Source organism: Chrysemys picta, chromosome 2 (assembly GCF_011386835.1).
Source record: "Chrysemys picta bellii isolate R12L10 chromosome 2, ASM1138683v2, whole genome shotgun sequence".
Lineage (NCBI taxonomy): Eukaryota > Metazoa > Chordata > Testudines > Emydidae > Chrysemys > Chrysemys picta.
Genome location: NC_088792.1, coordinates 14,423,901 through 14,439,779, shown reverse-complemented (window position 1 = coordinate 14,439,779; position 15,879 = coordinate 14,423,901). Strand labels below are relative to the sequence as shown.

The following is a 15,879-nucleotide window of genomic DNA, read 5'->3' as shown; positions in this document are numbered from 1 at the left end:
GGAAGTCTGTGCTAAAGCATGAAATTGAATCTAGGTCTGTCTCCTGGGCCAGTACCCTAACACTGGACCATTCTTCCTCTGAGCTTTGGGTCTTGGACCCATCTCTGACTTAGAGTAAGACTTTGAATCACGCTCACTGCGCTATTTGTTTAATGCTTCTGAGTACAGTTATCTGTGTTTCTGTACCCGTCCATAGTAAACTGCACTGAGCTACTGCAGAGGAATGCATTAGTCTGCAGTTCAAAGCAACGACCGGACCTTTCCACTCTTCATTAGACATTGCACCTCCCAGCTTCCGCTCCACTTTCGACATGCGCCCCAACCCGATTTGTCTCCCAGCTCTGAGTGAGTGGGAGCTGCGAGTGCTCTGTGTAGCCCAGCAGGATCTATTCTTTCTAAGCCATTTCCATTTCCAGGCTTAACTGTGTGGTGTGGTGTGAGTATGTGTTTTTATTACGAAAGCAGTCTGCTCTTTAGGGAACTCTGCATAAGATTATGATTCACCTCCTTTGGAAGCACTTTTTCCATTTTCCAACATTTCTCCTAATCTAAACCAGTGAGCGTGGCTGCTTTTCCCAATTTCACAGGGAAAAGCACGGGGGAGGGAAGCAAAGCAGAGTTTGGCTAACCTCACAGGGTGTGTGTTCTTTAGCTGGACAAGTTCTAGTTCGAAGCAGTTAGAAGCAGTTGATCCATTTACCCCTCACTGGCCTGCAGGAGCTGGAGTGGAGGAGACTTCACAGTCCTTGCTGATCTTTTCCTTTCCGACCTTGTATGGGCTGCAGCTAGATTCGCTTCAACATTTTTTCTCAGAAACCAGGAGGTTTCAGCCCTCTCTTTAATTAGCATTTTTAAGGAAGAGGCCAAAAAAAACCTGGAAAGTTGGTGACACACTTGTGGTTGCCACGATGGCTTCATGTTATTTTTCCTTTTAAGGCATTCGGAAGGTAGCAATTGAAATATCAGAAGGCATTTGTTATCTAGGCTATGGGGAAAACGCCAATAGCAATACCTCGGAGGAGAGTGGTCAGAAATCGAGAGAACTTGGTGGTATTTCCTGTCACTTTTATTTACATGTTTATTATTAATAATAATAATTGTATATTAAAATCGAGCCTAGAGGCTCCATCCAAGATCAGGGCCCCATTCTGTTAGGTGCTGTACAAACACATAGAGCTTGTTTATACCAGGGTAAAAGATGTCTTTTAAAACTCTAGTGTAGACATGGCAAATTGGATTTCATGTCTACGATGAGCAGTGACACACCAGATGAAGGAGGGTTGAGTGGCTAGGGTCCTTAGGACATGGGAGATCTAGATTCAAGTCTTTGCTCTGCCACAGATTTTTCCTGTGTGACTTCGGGCAACTTATGCCTACACTGCCATCAGGGGTGTGGCTGCAGCTCCCGTTGACATATCTGAGCTGGCTTTAATCTAGCTAGCCTGGGTGCCAGTAGTTGTAGCAGCAGCAAAGGCTAGCCTCATGAATACAGCCCTGCCCAGGACGCTTAAGCAGCTGCCACAGCTACACTGCTCATGTTACTTGAGGTAGCTTTGATCTAGTTACACACCGCCTGACTGCAGCATGGACCTGTCCAATGTCTCTTCGTGCCTCAGGCCTCTTTCTGTAAAATGGGGATAATAGCCCCGCCCTACCTCACAGGCTAAATACATTGTGAAGTGCTCAGACGCTGCAATATAAATACCTTATATAGATGGGGCTTTAGGACTGTAACTGGAGCTGTACTTTTTTTATACATAGGCTTGTATTGATCATTATTATAAACAGCTGAAGTAAGTGTCAGCTGTCCTATCTACCTTGGCTGACTGAATGAGTTCTTAGGTGTCATGCCAGAAGCCGGATCTTGAGGAAAGGGGGCAGCCTTGTGATGCAAGGGACAGTTTGTCACTTATCGGATTAGCGGGGTCAACCAGTGTTGTCATAGAATATCAGGGTTGGAAGGGACCTCAGGAGGTCATCTCGTCTAACCCCCTGCTCAAAGCAGGACCAAGTCCCACACAGATTTTTTTACCCCAGTTTCCTAAATGGCCCCCTCAAGGATTGAACTCACAACCCTGGGTTTAGCAGGCCAATGCTCAAACCACTGAGTGTCAGTTGCTTGTGTCCTTCCCGTGTGCTTTCCCAGCTCTGTGCAGATAGCTGGTTCAGCAGACCATGATAGTACTACCCCGTGTGGTGAAGTGCTGGAGGCTGGAATGTCGTTGCCTCCGTAGCGCTCTTTAGGCTGCTCAGTGCTTTTGTTCTTGGAGCTTCATTGTTATTAGTAGATAATGCAGAAGACTTCAATGTTACTCACAAAGAAAGACCACAGGCACGGCTCAGTGACACAGGCACGTGGCCAGGCTTATTGCCACCTAGACCTAGTCTCAGCTCCTTGGCTCCATAGTTACAGGCACACTGACACCAGTTCCTAGTAGCAAGGAATGGCTCAGTCGGCAGCAGGCGTTTGTGCCATCCCCTGGACCATGCAAAGAATTAAGGTAAAGAACCCTGACATTTATAGGCTAAGACAAACGACTAAAATACCCAACCAACACACCACCTTACGATGTATTTCATAACTTCTATTCCTTACTTCCCCTTGTTCCTAATATCTTGGACAAAACATCCCTATTCACTATATTGTCAAACCATCGTATCTTGTACTCGACTGGGATGTAGCTGTACTGGCTGAAATATATTTACATAAATATCTAGTGCCTCGTCCACTAGCAACAACTTTGCCAAGTTCATGTACAGGACAGTGAACTTGTAAGCATCTGCTTTAATACAGGGCCTGACTTTGGTTCACAGCGTCTGGTTCAGGCCTCGGATCTTGCACCAAACTCTCTGTATTTGGTGTATGTTTGTCGTGGGTGTCTCTGAAAATATTTGTGTTACAGGAAGACATGGGGCATATGAGAATGATTTTAATCTAAGCCCTGTAAAGATCAGCTACCTACATCAATAGGCGGCTTAGAGTGAGAGAGAGAAAAGATAGGACCATGGACTGGAAGTCAAGAGACCTGCATTCTGTGCCACTGACCTGCTGTATGATCTTAGGCCAGTCATTTTGTCATCTATGTGCCTCAGTTTCCCCAATCTTTAAAATTGAGATAATAATACTTAATAGTACCGGCTGAAAAAACAGAGTATTTTTGTAAATAATTGAGAGGTATTTTGGTCAAAATCAATTTTTTTTTATTGAAAAAAAATCAGAAATTTTGTCCAGCTCTAATTCTTGCCCCCGTTGTAAAGTGATTTGAACTCTATGGGTGAAGCACTCGAGAGCTAACTAATATTAGTTAGCATGTCCCAGCATGGCCACCCCTTGTTTCACTAAATGTATCACTTGCTTTTCTGCCACCTCTCTACCTTTTCTCCTGCACTGCCCAATACCTTCCGTTGAAAGGAAGAAAGTAAATTAATATGGAATACCTGACACATGTGAAGTCCAATTCATCAGGAAATCTCCAAGTGCTTTCCAAAGGAGGCTGTTGTTACTGTCTCTGGGCCTCACTTGTAAAAGGGGGCTAAGTGATATGGCCAGGATTATGCAGCATCCCATGGCACAAGTGATTGCTGTTGTGTAGCTTCATAAGAGAGGGGAAAGTTTCTTGCATGGCCCCTCAGCCACATGCAAGCGTCTCTCATGATCTGCCCCTTAATATTTGCAGTGTGCTTTGAGATCCTTGTATGAATGGTGCTGTAATTGCTCGTGTCTTGCTCTTGTGGGTGGGGCCCTGAACTAGGACTTGTGAGATTTGGGTTTAGTGCTTGGCTGTGCCACAGCCTTCTCTGTCATCTTGGGTAAATCACTCAGGATCAGATTTCCAAGTTTGCAGTACCCACAACTTGGGCTTGATTTGCTCAGCACCCAGCATTGTCTTGGGACATCTGTGCCAAATTTTTCAAGAGCTGATCACGCAGTGTGCTGAGCAGCTGTGAAAATCTGGCCTTCAGTCTCTTTGTACCTTAGCTCCTACCTGCACAAAGAGGATAATAACAGCACTTCCTTTGTCCCTTTTGTCCAGTTAGACTAAAAGCTCTTTAAGGGAGGGACTGTCTTTTGCTGTGTGTAGATACAGCATTTCGCTTGGGGCTTTGATCTTCATTGGGACCAAGCAGTACCAAAATTCAAAAGGTTAATAATAATGTACTGCCGAAGGAGAAAGCATTGTGAATTAAATATTATTAGCTACAGATTGAATAACTGATGTAAAGTGAGGGAAGGATTCAAAACAAGAATGTAACCACCTGATTAGCTTCCTGTTTTTCTCTCCCAAATGTGTACATTTTAAAACCCCCATTTTATGTTTTAGTGGGTTTTTTTATATATACATGTACATTCAAAAGTGTTTTTCTCCAATGTACCCTGCTTGTTTGTTTCTCTCCTCACAAGTGGAGCCCAATTGTGTGGGGCAGCTGGTGTATTTTTGTTGGCCGCTGTCCGTGGAAGATCTGCCTTGTTGTTGTTGTTAATGTAGAAGAAAAGGATGCAGCAGGGTTCGTTTTTTTCTCTCTCTGGAGTTTTTACAAGTGCGTTTGACATTTTCCAGCAACGAGCTGTTTTTAACTTATTTGTCTGAGAAACTGCTTTGCTCAGCATAAATCTGCAGCGCGTTTAAGCATGCATTTACTAAGTTGGGGCAAAAGTTGCGTGGGTGCTTTCCTCCCTGCGTTTCCTGCTTCACTAGTGGGGTAAATCTCAAAAGATTCTGGCACTGATTTGCCTCTCATTTATACCGTGTAAATATCCACTGTTTTCCAGGGAGTGAATCCTGGTGTTGGTGAGAAGTGACCCCACCAGGCTCTATGCATTTGGGCTCACGTCACATGAGCAGCCACAAGTTTCGATGGGGAATGGCCCTGACCCACCCCATTTCTCCTCGGCCAAATGCCCCCCGAGCAGCAGAGACTGCATAATCCAAGCCCAGATCCATGCCCATATTTTGCAGCTGGCTGCTACCTCTAGGAAGGTTCTAAACCAGAACCCTTGGACCTGAAACAGTCTCTCCTCCTCCCTCTGAATTTTGGGATGTTGGAAATCCAGTTCAATACTTCATCACTTAGACCTGTCTCTAATGTGGATGCTGATCCAAAGCTTTCCAAATGGGCTGCACCCTAATGTAAGCATCTGAATACCACAGACCTGGAATTCTCATGGGAACACACTTCCTGATGCATTTCTGATGCTTTTCCTTCCAGTACTGGCTGGAGCACGTGGACTTACTGGGAGAAGAGGCCTTCTTGGGATATTTTAGCACTTAAGGTTCAAAACTGGAAATAAAAATACACCTCTAAGTTGTCCTCGGGAGCCAAAAAATCTTACCGCCTTATAGATGAAACCGTGTTATATTGAACTTGCTTTGATCCGCCAGAGTGCACAGCCCTGCCCCCCCCCCCCCCCCGGAGCACTGCTTTACCGTGTTCTGTCCGAATTTGTGTTATATCGGGTCGCATTATATCGGGGTAGAGGGGTACCCTCTTTTCCTGAAGCTCCAAAAATTGGTGGCTGATGGTCTTTATTATTCTAAACTGGCTCACTTCTCCCTATGCTGTGTGTTAGCTTGTCAGACATGGCTTTTAGGGGCCAATCCTCAGATCTGCAATATCCCTGGATTTCAGTGTGTGTTGCGTTACTTGGGACCTCTGAGGATCTGGCCTTTTAAAAATAATCCTAATGAGCGGCTAGCTCCTGGTTCCCCATTCGAGACACAGCCGTTTTAGCTCTGCCTTCCTTCTGGAGGGTGAGAGTATGGAAACTGTGCCTTCATGCTCTGGAAATGCAGGGTTAGAGATAAGAAACATGCTCAGGAAGTGTTGTCACCCACCCATTCAGGAGTTATCCTTTTCAGATGCAGGGAGTATGCGACTGATTCTTCATCAGTGCTACGCCCACAAAGGGAGGTGGGGAATACATTTGTTGCTAATGGAAAGAAAATAACTAGTTTAGTGGGGGTGGGGGGAAGGATAGTACTAAAACTCCTCTCGTTAATTGGTTCCCCCTTTGAACCCAAGTGGTTCCAGGTGCAGCAGGGTGAGAGAGATGGTGGGGGGGATAGCAGGATGACCATATGCTTTGTGCACTGCACCAGAACTGCAGAGATCTGGGGCAGTGGAAGGTCCCTAAAAATGGGGGGGGGTCACCGGCACCCAAACCGTGGCCCCCACCTCCTTGCACTGCCCCTTCCCCCTGAACCCCTACTCTCACGCCCCCTCTTCTGCTGAGCCAGCCCCCCCCCCCCGCTCCTCCCTGTCCCTTCCCTCTTGTTGCTCGCCCTTATGGCTGGTAAAAAGTGAGGGGGCTATGCCCCCTTCCCCTGTTCTGGTGCCCTGATCTGGGGTGAGTTGCTTGCTCTGCCATAGACACCCTGTGCAGTCTTGGGCAAGTCACTTACTCTCTCTGTGCGCTGGGGCCGAGACGGAGGTGACTGGGTCTAGCGATTGGAGCAGGAGTCAGAGTTGGAAGTTGGGCCACGGGTCAGAGCTGGAGTCAGTGTGTCAGGTCTAGAATTGGGGTTAGAGCCGAAGTCAGAGAGTCGTGCCATGGGTTGGAACCAGATTCAGAAACCAGAGGCGAGGATCAGAATCAGGGCAGTAACCAGGAGCAGGTCGTGAAAGCCGTATCCAGGGCTTTGTCTACATGACACCGCTTTTAGTGACAGGGCTGTGTTGCCACAGCCATGTTGCTAAAAGTCGTGTAGTGTAGCTGCTGTTTGTCGGCTCTCCTGCCAACAAAAAACTTCCACCAATGAGTGGGGTTAGCTTCTCCTGCCGACAACGTGCTGTTCACACTGGCACGTGTCTCAGCAAAACTTTTGTCTTTTGGGGGGCGGGTGTAAAACACCTCTGAAAGACAAAAGTTTGGTCGTTTAATTGCCAGTGTAGACATAGCCCAGGAGTCAAGCAAGAAGGTGGGGCCCAACATAGCAGCCGGGTAGAGCCCAGTTGTGCAGACAACTTCCTGTGCCCCTCTTTGGGCCTAGTGCAATGGGATTGCGGTTTGATTGGGTTCTGTAAGTTATACCCTAATTAATAAAAGCTAACACCATCCGCTAGAGTTGGGTGGATGTTACAAGCTCAGTTCCAAAATAGTATTGGATCCAGTACGGTTTATTTCTTTACCCATGTTGCTGTGCACTATGAACAGCTGCTAAGCGTTACCCTGCAGGTGGCTTCATTTCAGTTGATGAAAGGCTCTGAGAACTTCTGCTGAGAAAGACATTATGGGTAAAACTTTCCAAAGCACTTGAATGACTTATTTCAGAATAGCAGCCGTTTTAGTCTGTATCCGCAAAAAGAAGAACAGGAGTACTTGTGGCACCTTAGAGACTAACAAATTTATTAGAGCATAAGCTTTCGTGGACTACAGCCCACTTCTGTATCCGAAGAAGTGGGCTGTAGTCCACGAAAGCTTATGCTCTAATAAATTTGTTAGTCTCTAAGGTGCCACAAGTACTCCTGTTCTTCTTTTTTTGAATGACTTAGGAGCTGAAGTCCCATTTACTTTCAATCAGGCTTAAGTCACTTTTGAAAACGGGATTTCACCGCCAAAGTCATGTAAGCGCTTTTGCAAATTTCACCCTATATAAATGTAAGCTGTTGTTAGACTAAGTTTATCAGTGATGTAGCTTTAAAGGGTGAGTAGTTAACGGTCAGTGGAGGTGCCACTTATTTATGCAGAAGTTTATTTTTATCACATTATGGGCCAAGTACAGTTCTCAGGTAGGTGAGCGCAGAGCTCCCATTCATACACTTGGCTTCTATTGAGTTTACAATCAGAAGGCATTGTGGCCCTAAATGGACCTGATCTAAAGACCACTGAAGTTAGTGGGAGCCTTTCCAATAACTGCAGCGGGCTTTGGGTCAGATCCATTTCAATTAGACTCACGGGATCTGGGGAGCTAACTGATTTCCTCTCTTTCAGCAGCGGAATGCCAGGATCAAGTTTGAATATGATGGAGAGAAAAGGTGCGTTCCTGACCCGTTTCCGCATTTCCCTTGGTGCAGGGGGGGCAAAGGGCCCTGGCTCGCCCTCACCTGCAGTTGTAACTCCCATTGAAAGCAATGAGAGCTTGGCATGGGAGAGGCCTGTGAATTCAGCCATAAGTATTTCCTGGGACTAGTGAACAGGCAGATTAGTTCCCAACTGTGATTCATTAAATGCCACTCACCAGTAGCTTTATTCTCAAACCCTGGTGAATTCAGGCCTCCCACATGAGTGTATTCTTCGATTAGTAGCCTGTGGCACTTACTTGAGATAACAAGATTCTGGGCACAGGTCCCATAATAACAGAGCTGTGATTTGAAGGCTGCCTGCCCTCCCTGCTTGACATTTATGTGGAAGGCTCTCAGCTTGTTGGAGGGTCCAGTGGCAGAGCAGGACACTTTGGAGAGTCAGGATCTCTCAGGCTAAGATGCATAATAACTAGTGCGCTATGAATAGGGCTCCGTGCCTGTCACGGAGGTCGTGGAAGTCATGGAATCCGTGACTTTCTGCAACTTCCGTGACTTCTGCAGTGGCCAGTGTGGCTGACCTCAGGGCTGCCCAAGCAGATAGCCCTGGGGACAGCCACGCCGGCCATTGCTGGAGCAGCCAGCTGCTCAGGCAGTCCTGTAGCCAGCTACACCGGCCGCTGCTCGGGCGGTGTGGCTGGCTCCGTGGACTGCCCGAGCAGCAGTCCCTGGGGCGGCCAGAGCAGCCACTGCTCCAGCGGTCCCCAGCAGTGGCCCCCTGGGGCGGCCCCCCCCCAAAAGCATTCCCCCCCAGCTACCCCCTCAACAGCACACCCCCTCCCCCGATTTAGTCAAGGGTGTTTTTAGTATAAGTCATGGTAACGGGCGTGAATTTTTGTTTATTGCCCGTGAGCTGTCCATGACTTTTACTAAAAATACCCGTGACTAAATCGTAGTTTTAACAACAAACCAAGATGCTTAGATAATACACACATAGTACAGGGGGTCAAATCCTGCCCTCAGATATGCAACTTGTCTGAAGTCAATGGGCGCTTGCGTCTGAAGGTGGGCTGGCGTATGATTCACCGTGTAAAATCAAACCCTCTTCTGCAGTTCAGTACTGCTCTTCATAGTCACGGAGATGGCAGATCACAAAGAAAACTGGCCAATGCCCCGTGGGTGGCACCTCTGCTAAATCTAGGTGATGTGCTGCTGGGTTAGATCCTGCTGGTTGTAGCACCTGTACACCATAGAGAGGGCAGAGGGATTAGGCCGCAGCTGGAAGCTTCAGAAGGATCTGGGTGGGGTCCGCCAGAATTCCTCCTGGGCACCACAGGCAGCTAGCACCATATTAGCAAAGAGCAGGGTCTGGGCTCCCCAGCCACCTGTAGCTGTTGTGTTGGGGAAGGGAAGCTACTTGTGGGCTCACTGCCATGAACGACCCCATGTTATTGATCACTGTTACTTATTAACATGGCACTTATGGGATAAGAATACAGGTCCTTGCTCCAAAATGTTGGCCATCTAATCCAATACCATGGCACCCATGTACCCACGTGACACTTGTGCTGTTCATTTTCTGTATGTATGTACAGGATTCTCCAGTTTCCAAGGCCGGTCAAATTCAAAGAAGTGCTACAGAAAGTCATGGATGCTTTTGGACAGATGATGGATTTGCACTATGCAAACAATGAGGTACTAAGCTGTTTGTGTTTACAGCCTGGCCGGATCCCAGTTTCAGATTTAAACAGTGGTTTATTCCTAATCCTCTAATTTGGGGACAGCACATACTGATGGGGAAGAGGACAATCCTTCCTGATGTTTTCTGTCCTACTTAGCATGCAATAGCTCTGTGTTAAGACCCTGCCTGAACTGTCTAGATACCGAAACAGGGAGCAGTAGCTAACTGGGCTCTCTCAAAGCGACTTTAGTACAGGTATGGGGTGGTGGGTGGAGACCCAGAACAAAGGGTCCACCCCCTCAGGGGGCCCACAAAACCCAGAACTTAACTGACTGACTGCTTTGGAGAACTAAGTCCTCTGCTTATCTACAGGACGGGGACAGCACAATCAGCAGCAGTACAGCCTTCTCCACCAAAGCGCCTGGTTTGATAGGGGCAGCTGTAGGAGTGGTTGGTTCACTGAATCCCAGGGGTTTCTGCTGAGGCTGCCAACAAACATTATTTGTCTGTAATGTATTAACCGAGGCTGCCAGCGAATACCCACTTTTTTCGAGGCTGCAATGTGGGCTTCTCACTAGGAACCGGGCTGAAGCAACAAACTAGTTTCATATGCTCTACTGAAGGGGCATCAGATGGGATTGATTTGAGGTCATTGCTGATCCGGGCTGACTTGAACCCACGCCGTGACAGCGGGAGTGGTAGGGAAGCTTGTACTTTCACCCCTTGTGCTGTGCTAGTTCAGTGGGTAAGTGTGCCCTAATGCCCTCCAGTGCCAGCACTGAATTCATTTTAATGTCGCATCCCAGCTCCAAGCCATGCTTATCATTAGAACTGAGCACTCCCCACTGTGTGTTTCTGTGGCAGACGCTCCAGCCCAAGGCAAGCATCAGCCCAATCATCCTTAGCCACCAGTGTGTGGATTCATGGACTTTTAAGGACTGAGGGAATGGATCCAGTGCTGAATTTGTAACAAAACTGGTGCCAGGGCTCAAGCAAATTTTTTTTTTTTTACTTTCATAACAGATGCGGCAAGCCCCCGAGGTGCCAGGGCTACGAACGGCCAAGCCTAGAAGTGCTGGGGCTCAGGCCTGGCTAGCGTTGGCACAAATTAAGCACTGAACGTGCCAGGATGAGGGCTCTGCGTTTGTCACAGATTAGGTGACGTTCCAGGACCGCTGTGACTTCGGCGGCGGCCGGTGTGGCCGACCCCGGGGCTGCCCAAGCAGCTGTCCCTGGGGACAGTCACACCAGCCTCTTCCGGAGCAGCTCTGCAACCAGCTTGGGCGGCCCCGCAGCCAGCCGCAGCTGGAGCAGCTCCGGGGCCAGCCGCTCGGCTGCTGCCCAGCTAGCCCCGGGGACCACCTGAGAAGTGGCCTGAGCAGCGGTCCCAGAGAAGACCGGAGCTGCTGGACCCAGCCCGCCCCCCAGCAGCGGCCCTCGGGTGCACCCCCCAAGTCCCCGCCCAGCAGTGGCCCCCAGGTCGCCCCCAGCAGTCGTTCCCCCCCCCCCCCCCCCCCAAGATTTAGTCAGGGGTATTTTTAGTATAAGTCACTGACAGGTCACAGGCTGGGATATTTTGTTTATTGCCCATGACCTGTCCATGACTTCTACAAAAAATACCCATGACTAAATCGTAGCCTTAACCATGATCGTCTTGTCATCTGCAGTCCTGCATATCAGGGCATTATTTACATACCATTGCATACCATGATTTGCAGGGTCCCTACCAAGAGCTCAGAAGGGGCAGGCTATGAGTTGCCTTCCCATCTGGTCCCACTGTTGAAGGCAGGATCAGACCGTGGGGTTGATGATACAGTCCCAGACCCTGGTGGTTTGTGCTTAAGGCAATCTGCCCTGCTGGCATAGTGGAGTTGGTCAGAATTTTTGTTCAAACCTTTATTTTGATGGAAAATTGCCTTTTAGTTTAAAAAAAAATCTGTGGTAAATGACCAATTTCAATGAAAGTTTTCAGGATTCTGTTGGAAAAACTGAACCCTGAAAACTTTGGGCGTTTCCAGTTTTTTTGACGAAACCCCAAAAACTTGTGAAGAAAAAGTTGACCTAAAAGTTTTGTTTTCATGGAAACTTTCTGCAAGAATATAAAAAACAACCAGCTCCACTAGACAGTCTGATTCACATCCCATTGGCTTGAAATGGAAAGCAAAAGAAACCCGCAGCCTGCTTGCTCATGTATAAAACAATCATTAGGGGCCTTAATTAAAGTACAAATGAAAAACACATTTCCTCCTTTTTTTGCAGCGTGAGATTGGACCAACAAATAGAAACCCCCCATTGTGTAGGGCCATGTCTTTGATGGGATTTCTGCCAGGATTCTATTTGCATAGGCACAGTTTTACATGCATAAATGACTTGTGTATGCGATTTTTGTGGTCAGATAACAGAACAGACATGTGCAGAACCCATTTGAACTTGCCATGCCACCTGGGTTTTGCATGTGCAGATTCTGCAAGCGATGCTGCTGCTGTTGCTCTCGATAAATGTCTAACACTACGGCAGAATTGGCCCTCTAGGCTGCAGCTTTGAATGTAGCCAGAAATGTTACACATTTTCTAATCTTGGGCATTCTCTGATAGTCCCTGCTGGAAAAAGCCTGCATGGAATTCTCCAGGAGTGAGTCACTTCATTCCAGGTTCCTTTCCACTGAAAGACTCTTCCAACAAGACAAATAGAAGTTTATGTAATATACTGTACCCTCTGCTAGGGAATGCCTGCCTGTGCATTTGCATAGCGCCTAGCGTGATCCTGAGTAGGCCACAGGGTGCTGCTACCTTAGAACTAATAAATAATTATAAGCGTAAGAATGGGCTTAGATTTTCTTTTTCTTTCTGTAAATAGTCTCTGTGTGTGAGAATCTGCACCCATTGATATACAGGGCATTATGCATCCGAGAGCATTGTCATGGAAATAGTATCAACCAATGAAACAGAACTTACAGAGAGGCTGTCCACGGCACACCATGTTTGGGCTAATAGTGTATTCTGGTCCAAATGTTGTTCTCAATTACACCAGTGTAAATCTAGAGTAACTCCACTCCATTTTGAGCAGCCTTTGGCCTTTTCTTCATACACACAGAACCTTGCCTTTATTAGATGTTAGTATTTAATGTTTGTATTGTGGTAGCATCTAAAGGCCAAAAACAGGTTGGCCTTTGTCGTGCTAAGCACTGTTCAGTCACAGTTACAAGACATAATAGGTAAATGGGACAAGCAGGCTGCTTTGGAGCTGTGTATCCCTTTGAAAGGCCTGTGGACACAGGTGCAATGAAATCAATGGGATTGCTCTGGGAGTGCTACAGATTCATCAGAGGGGTTGGCCCAATGCATGCAGAATAGTGTGTGGGTCTAACCCCATGTGGGGCTGATCCCAACGTAGTGCTAAGGAGTGTTGTGTTACTGGAAATGCCATCGGTCAGATGAGATGCAGAAGCCACGTCTGTGGCCATTGACTGGCCTTTTTTACCAGGATAGGGACGTTATCCTGGCTGAACTCTGAGTCGGATGAGAACGTTCTGTCTGAATTCCCCCCCGTGGTTTCAGCTGGATGCAGTAGTCTATCCTCATCTGAGCTGTGACATCCCTGAGCATTGTTAAACAGTTGCTTCATTCCTCACCAGAGGTGGCTGCATTTCACCTGGGTTCTGTTCCTGGCTCTGCCACCGTCCTGTTGTGTGACCTTGGGCAAATTGCTTCACCTCACTGTGCCACTGTTTCCACTGTGATCCCCTTTTGTATGTCTCCTCTATTTAAATTGGGGCAAGGACGGTCTGTCCCCGTGTGTGTGTGTGTATACTGCACTTTGCACAATAAGGTCCCAAGGTGCTACTGTAGTATAAGTAATAAGTAAATAGTCTCACCCCTTTTCATTTATTTTTTTTAGATTTGTGTAAGGTGCAGTGGATTAGCCAGTAGCCCCCACAGTAGATAATAAGGCATGCCATCCACGAGTGCAGAAGGGAGGACTTGCAAGCTCGTAAACGTCACTCAGTGATGTTTCCCTCACTTTCCTACCTGTCATCGGAGTTACTCCGTTTATAGACAGAAGAAACAAAGCTGCAGCCCAGTTACGGAGTGTGCAACCTGCCAGTTAGTGCCTAGGCTGTGTGCGTGCGCGTGTGGGGCTATATTTAGTGTCTCGTAGAACCCTGTTCCCAGAATCTATGTATACAGCAGCCTGGATGCCAAATGGAGCAAAATCCACTCGCCAGATATGGGTGATCGGTAAAGCCAAGCTAAATACTGCATTCACTCTGTTCCAGAGGAGGGCAATTTCAGCTTGATGCTTTTGGCGTCCCCAGGCTGGCTGTGAATGGATTAATGATGTGGTAATGGAAGGAGACACAGTGACCTGCAGAACATTTTGTTCAAAGCAGTGGCCGAGGGAATGCAGTTAGGAAAATATGTGAGGAGCTGGGTGAAGGGGGGTTATGGAATTACCCGATGGGTTCAGGGCCAAATTCCACTCTTGGAGGAAACCAGGAGGGTGTAAGTATGGAACGTTACCCTGTGCATTTTGCAATGAGGCAGCCTCAAGCATTATAAAGCAGAAGTGACTTAGATTCTGCTCCTACACAGCTGCACTGAAGTCACTAAACCTGCATGCACCCACAACTGAGAGCAGGATTTGGCTTTATTATAATCCGTGTTTTGGGATTACAAGAAACTATGGGTAGCTTTTCCACTTGGCACACATGCAGAATTCCCATTGACTTCCGTGAGGTTAAGCACTGTATTGGAGGGATCTATCCATCCCAGCTAGAATCGGTAAGGAATGATGGTCCAGGGGTTAGAGCACAAGCCTGGAATGTGGAATATCTGGGTTCGGTTCCTTGCTCTATCACAAACTTCCTGTGTGACCTTGGGCAAGTCATTTAGGCCTAGATTTTTAATGGGAATTAGATGCCTAAATACCTCTAAAAATCTGGCTCTTAGCCTCTCTGTGATTCAGTTCCCCATCTGTACTATGGTAACAAGGGCCATGTAAGTACCTAAGATAGATACGTACGCAGCAAAGCTGTGGTCCTTGGCCTCTTGCCGCAACCCTAGCAATTTCCCAGACTGAGATCTCAGCTGTATTGGCCAGTGCCTACAGCTTCCCATTCACCTGTGTGCTCTCTACCGCCTTTATCCCAGACTGCATGCGTACAATCAGTGATGTATTTACCTGTGGACCAGGCCAGACCCCCAAGGCAACAGTACATAAGGTGCAGTCTCCAGTGGGGAGCCATAAGTGGTTTTTCCTAACATTTTGCTGGGTGGGTTTTGATCTGACCTGGTGGTGTTCGTTGCTGTGGCTGCCTAGGTGGTGATCTGTGATCACATGAACAATTGGCCCGACTGTTTTAGAGGTGCTGGGCACCTGCAGTTCCCACTAAAGTCAACAGGAAGTTACTGGGAGCCATAGGTGCGCTGCATCTCTGGAAGGCTGAGCTGCTGTTCACCTTGCATAGACTCAAGGTGTGGTCTGTTTGAGGAATTCAGTGCCCCAGGCAGCCTATAGGAGATGGAGGTAACCATTGTGCTCACTGCTCTTACGTGGAGCACGCCGAGGCTGGGGGAAGTAGATGTTTAGCCTTGGTCCAGGGTAACAGAAAGGGGCAGTAACCAGGCACCTCTGAAATGCAGCTACTTTAGGGGTTGGAGGGTAGCAGCCGACGTGCAAAGCATGACACTCCAAATAGCAAAGTGAGAGAGCAGACATTTTGGTTAAAGACACCAGGGTAAATCCAGGCTCCTACCAAAACAAACAAACACGGGCCCTGTAGCTTTGTCACGCAGACAGACAGGGCTTTGTCTTGCCCACAGCAAACTTGGTGGGTTTGCTTCAGCTGAAAGGCTAAATGGAGCCTACTGGGAGCTGAACCTGTGGGTCTGGTGAGGAGAGGTATTTTCATACACCTCTACCCCAATATAACGCTGTCCTTGGGAGCCAAAAAATCTTACCGCATTATAGGAGTGTCGGAGAATAACAGGAGAAACCGCGTTATATCGAACTAGCTTTGATCCGCCAGAGTACGCAGCCCCGTCCCCCCGAAGTGCAGCTTTACCGCGTTATATCCGAATTCATGTTCTATCGGGTCAGATTATATCGGAGTAGAGGTGTATTTCAAATGTAGGAGCTAGGCCTGGTCTACACGGGGGATTTGCCCTGATTGTTCCCATTGGTGCCCAGCCGCAAGGGTAGCTGCACCAGTGCAAACCCTTAGTGTGCACAGGCTAGGA

General features: G+C 47.7%; 1 protein-coding gene across 11 annotated transcripts in view; it reads left to right on the top strand.

The window, feature by feature from the left end:
• LOC101948589 (mitogen-activated protein kinase kinase kinase 3-like) overlaps nt 1-15,879 on the top strand; it is a 123,969-nt gene that overhangs the window by 67,823 nt on the left and 40,267 nt on the right. For 4 of the 11 annotated variants that reach the window (XM_042859644.2, XM_065582685.1, XM_008163012.4 and 1 more), the window contains 2 exons: nt 7,934-7,974; nt 9,555-9,654. The exons of 3 other annotated variants lie outside the window; for them this stretch is intronic. In XM_042859644.2, coding sequence (XP_042715578.1) covers nt 7,934-7,974; nt 9,555-9,654 — 141 coding nt within the window. Of the gene's footprint in view, nt 1-7,930; nt 7,975-9,554; nt 9,655-15,879 lie in introns of all 11 variants that reach the window. 4 more of the 11 variants (XM_042859640.2, XM_042859659.2, XM_008163011.4 and 1 more) reach the window with 1 other exon arrangement.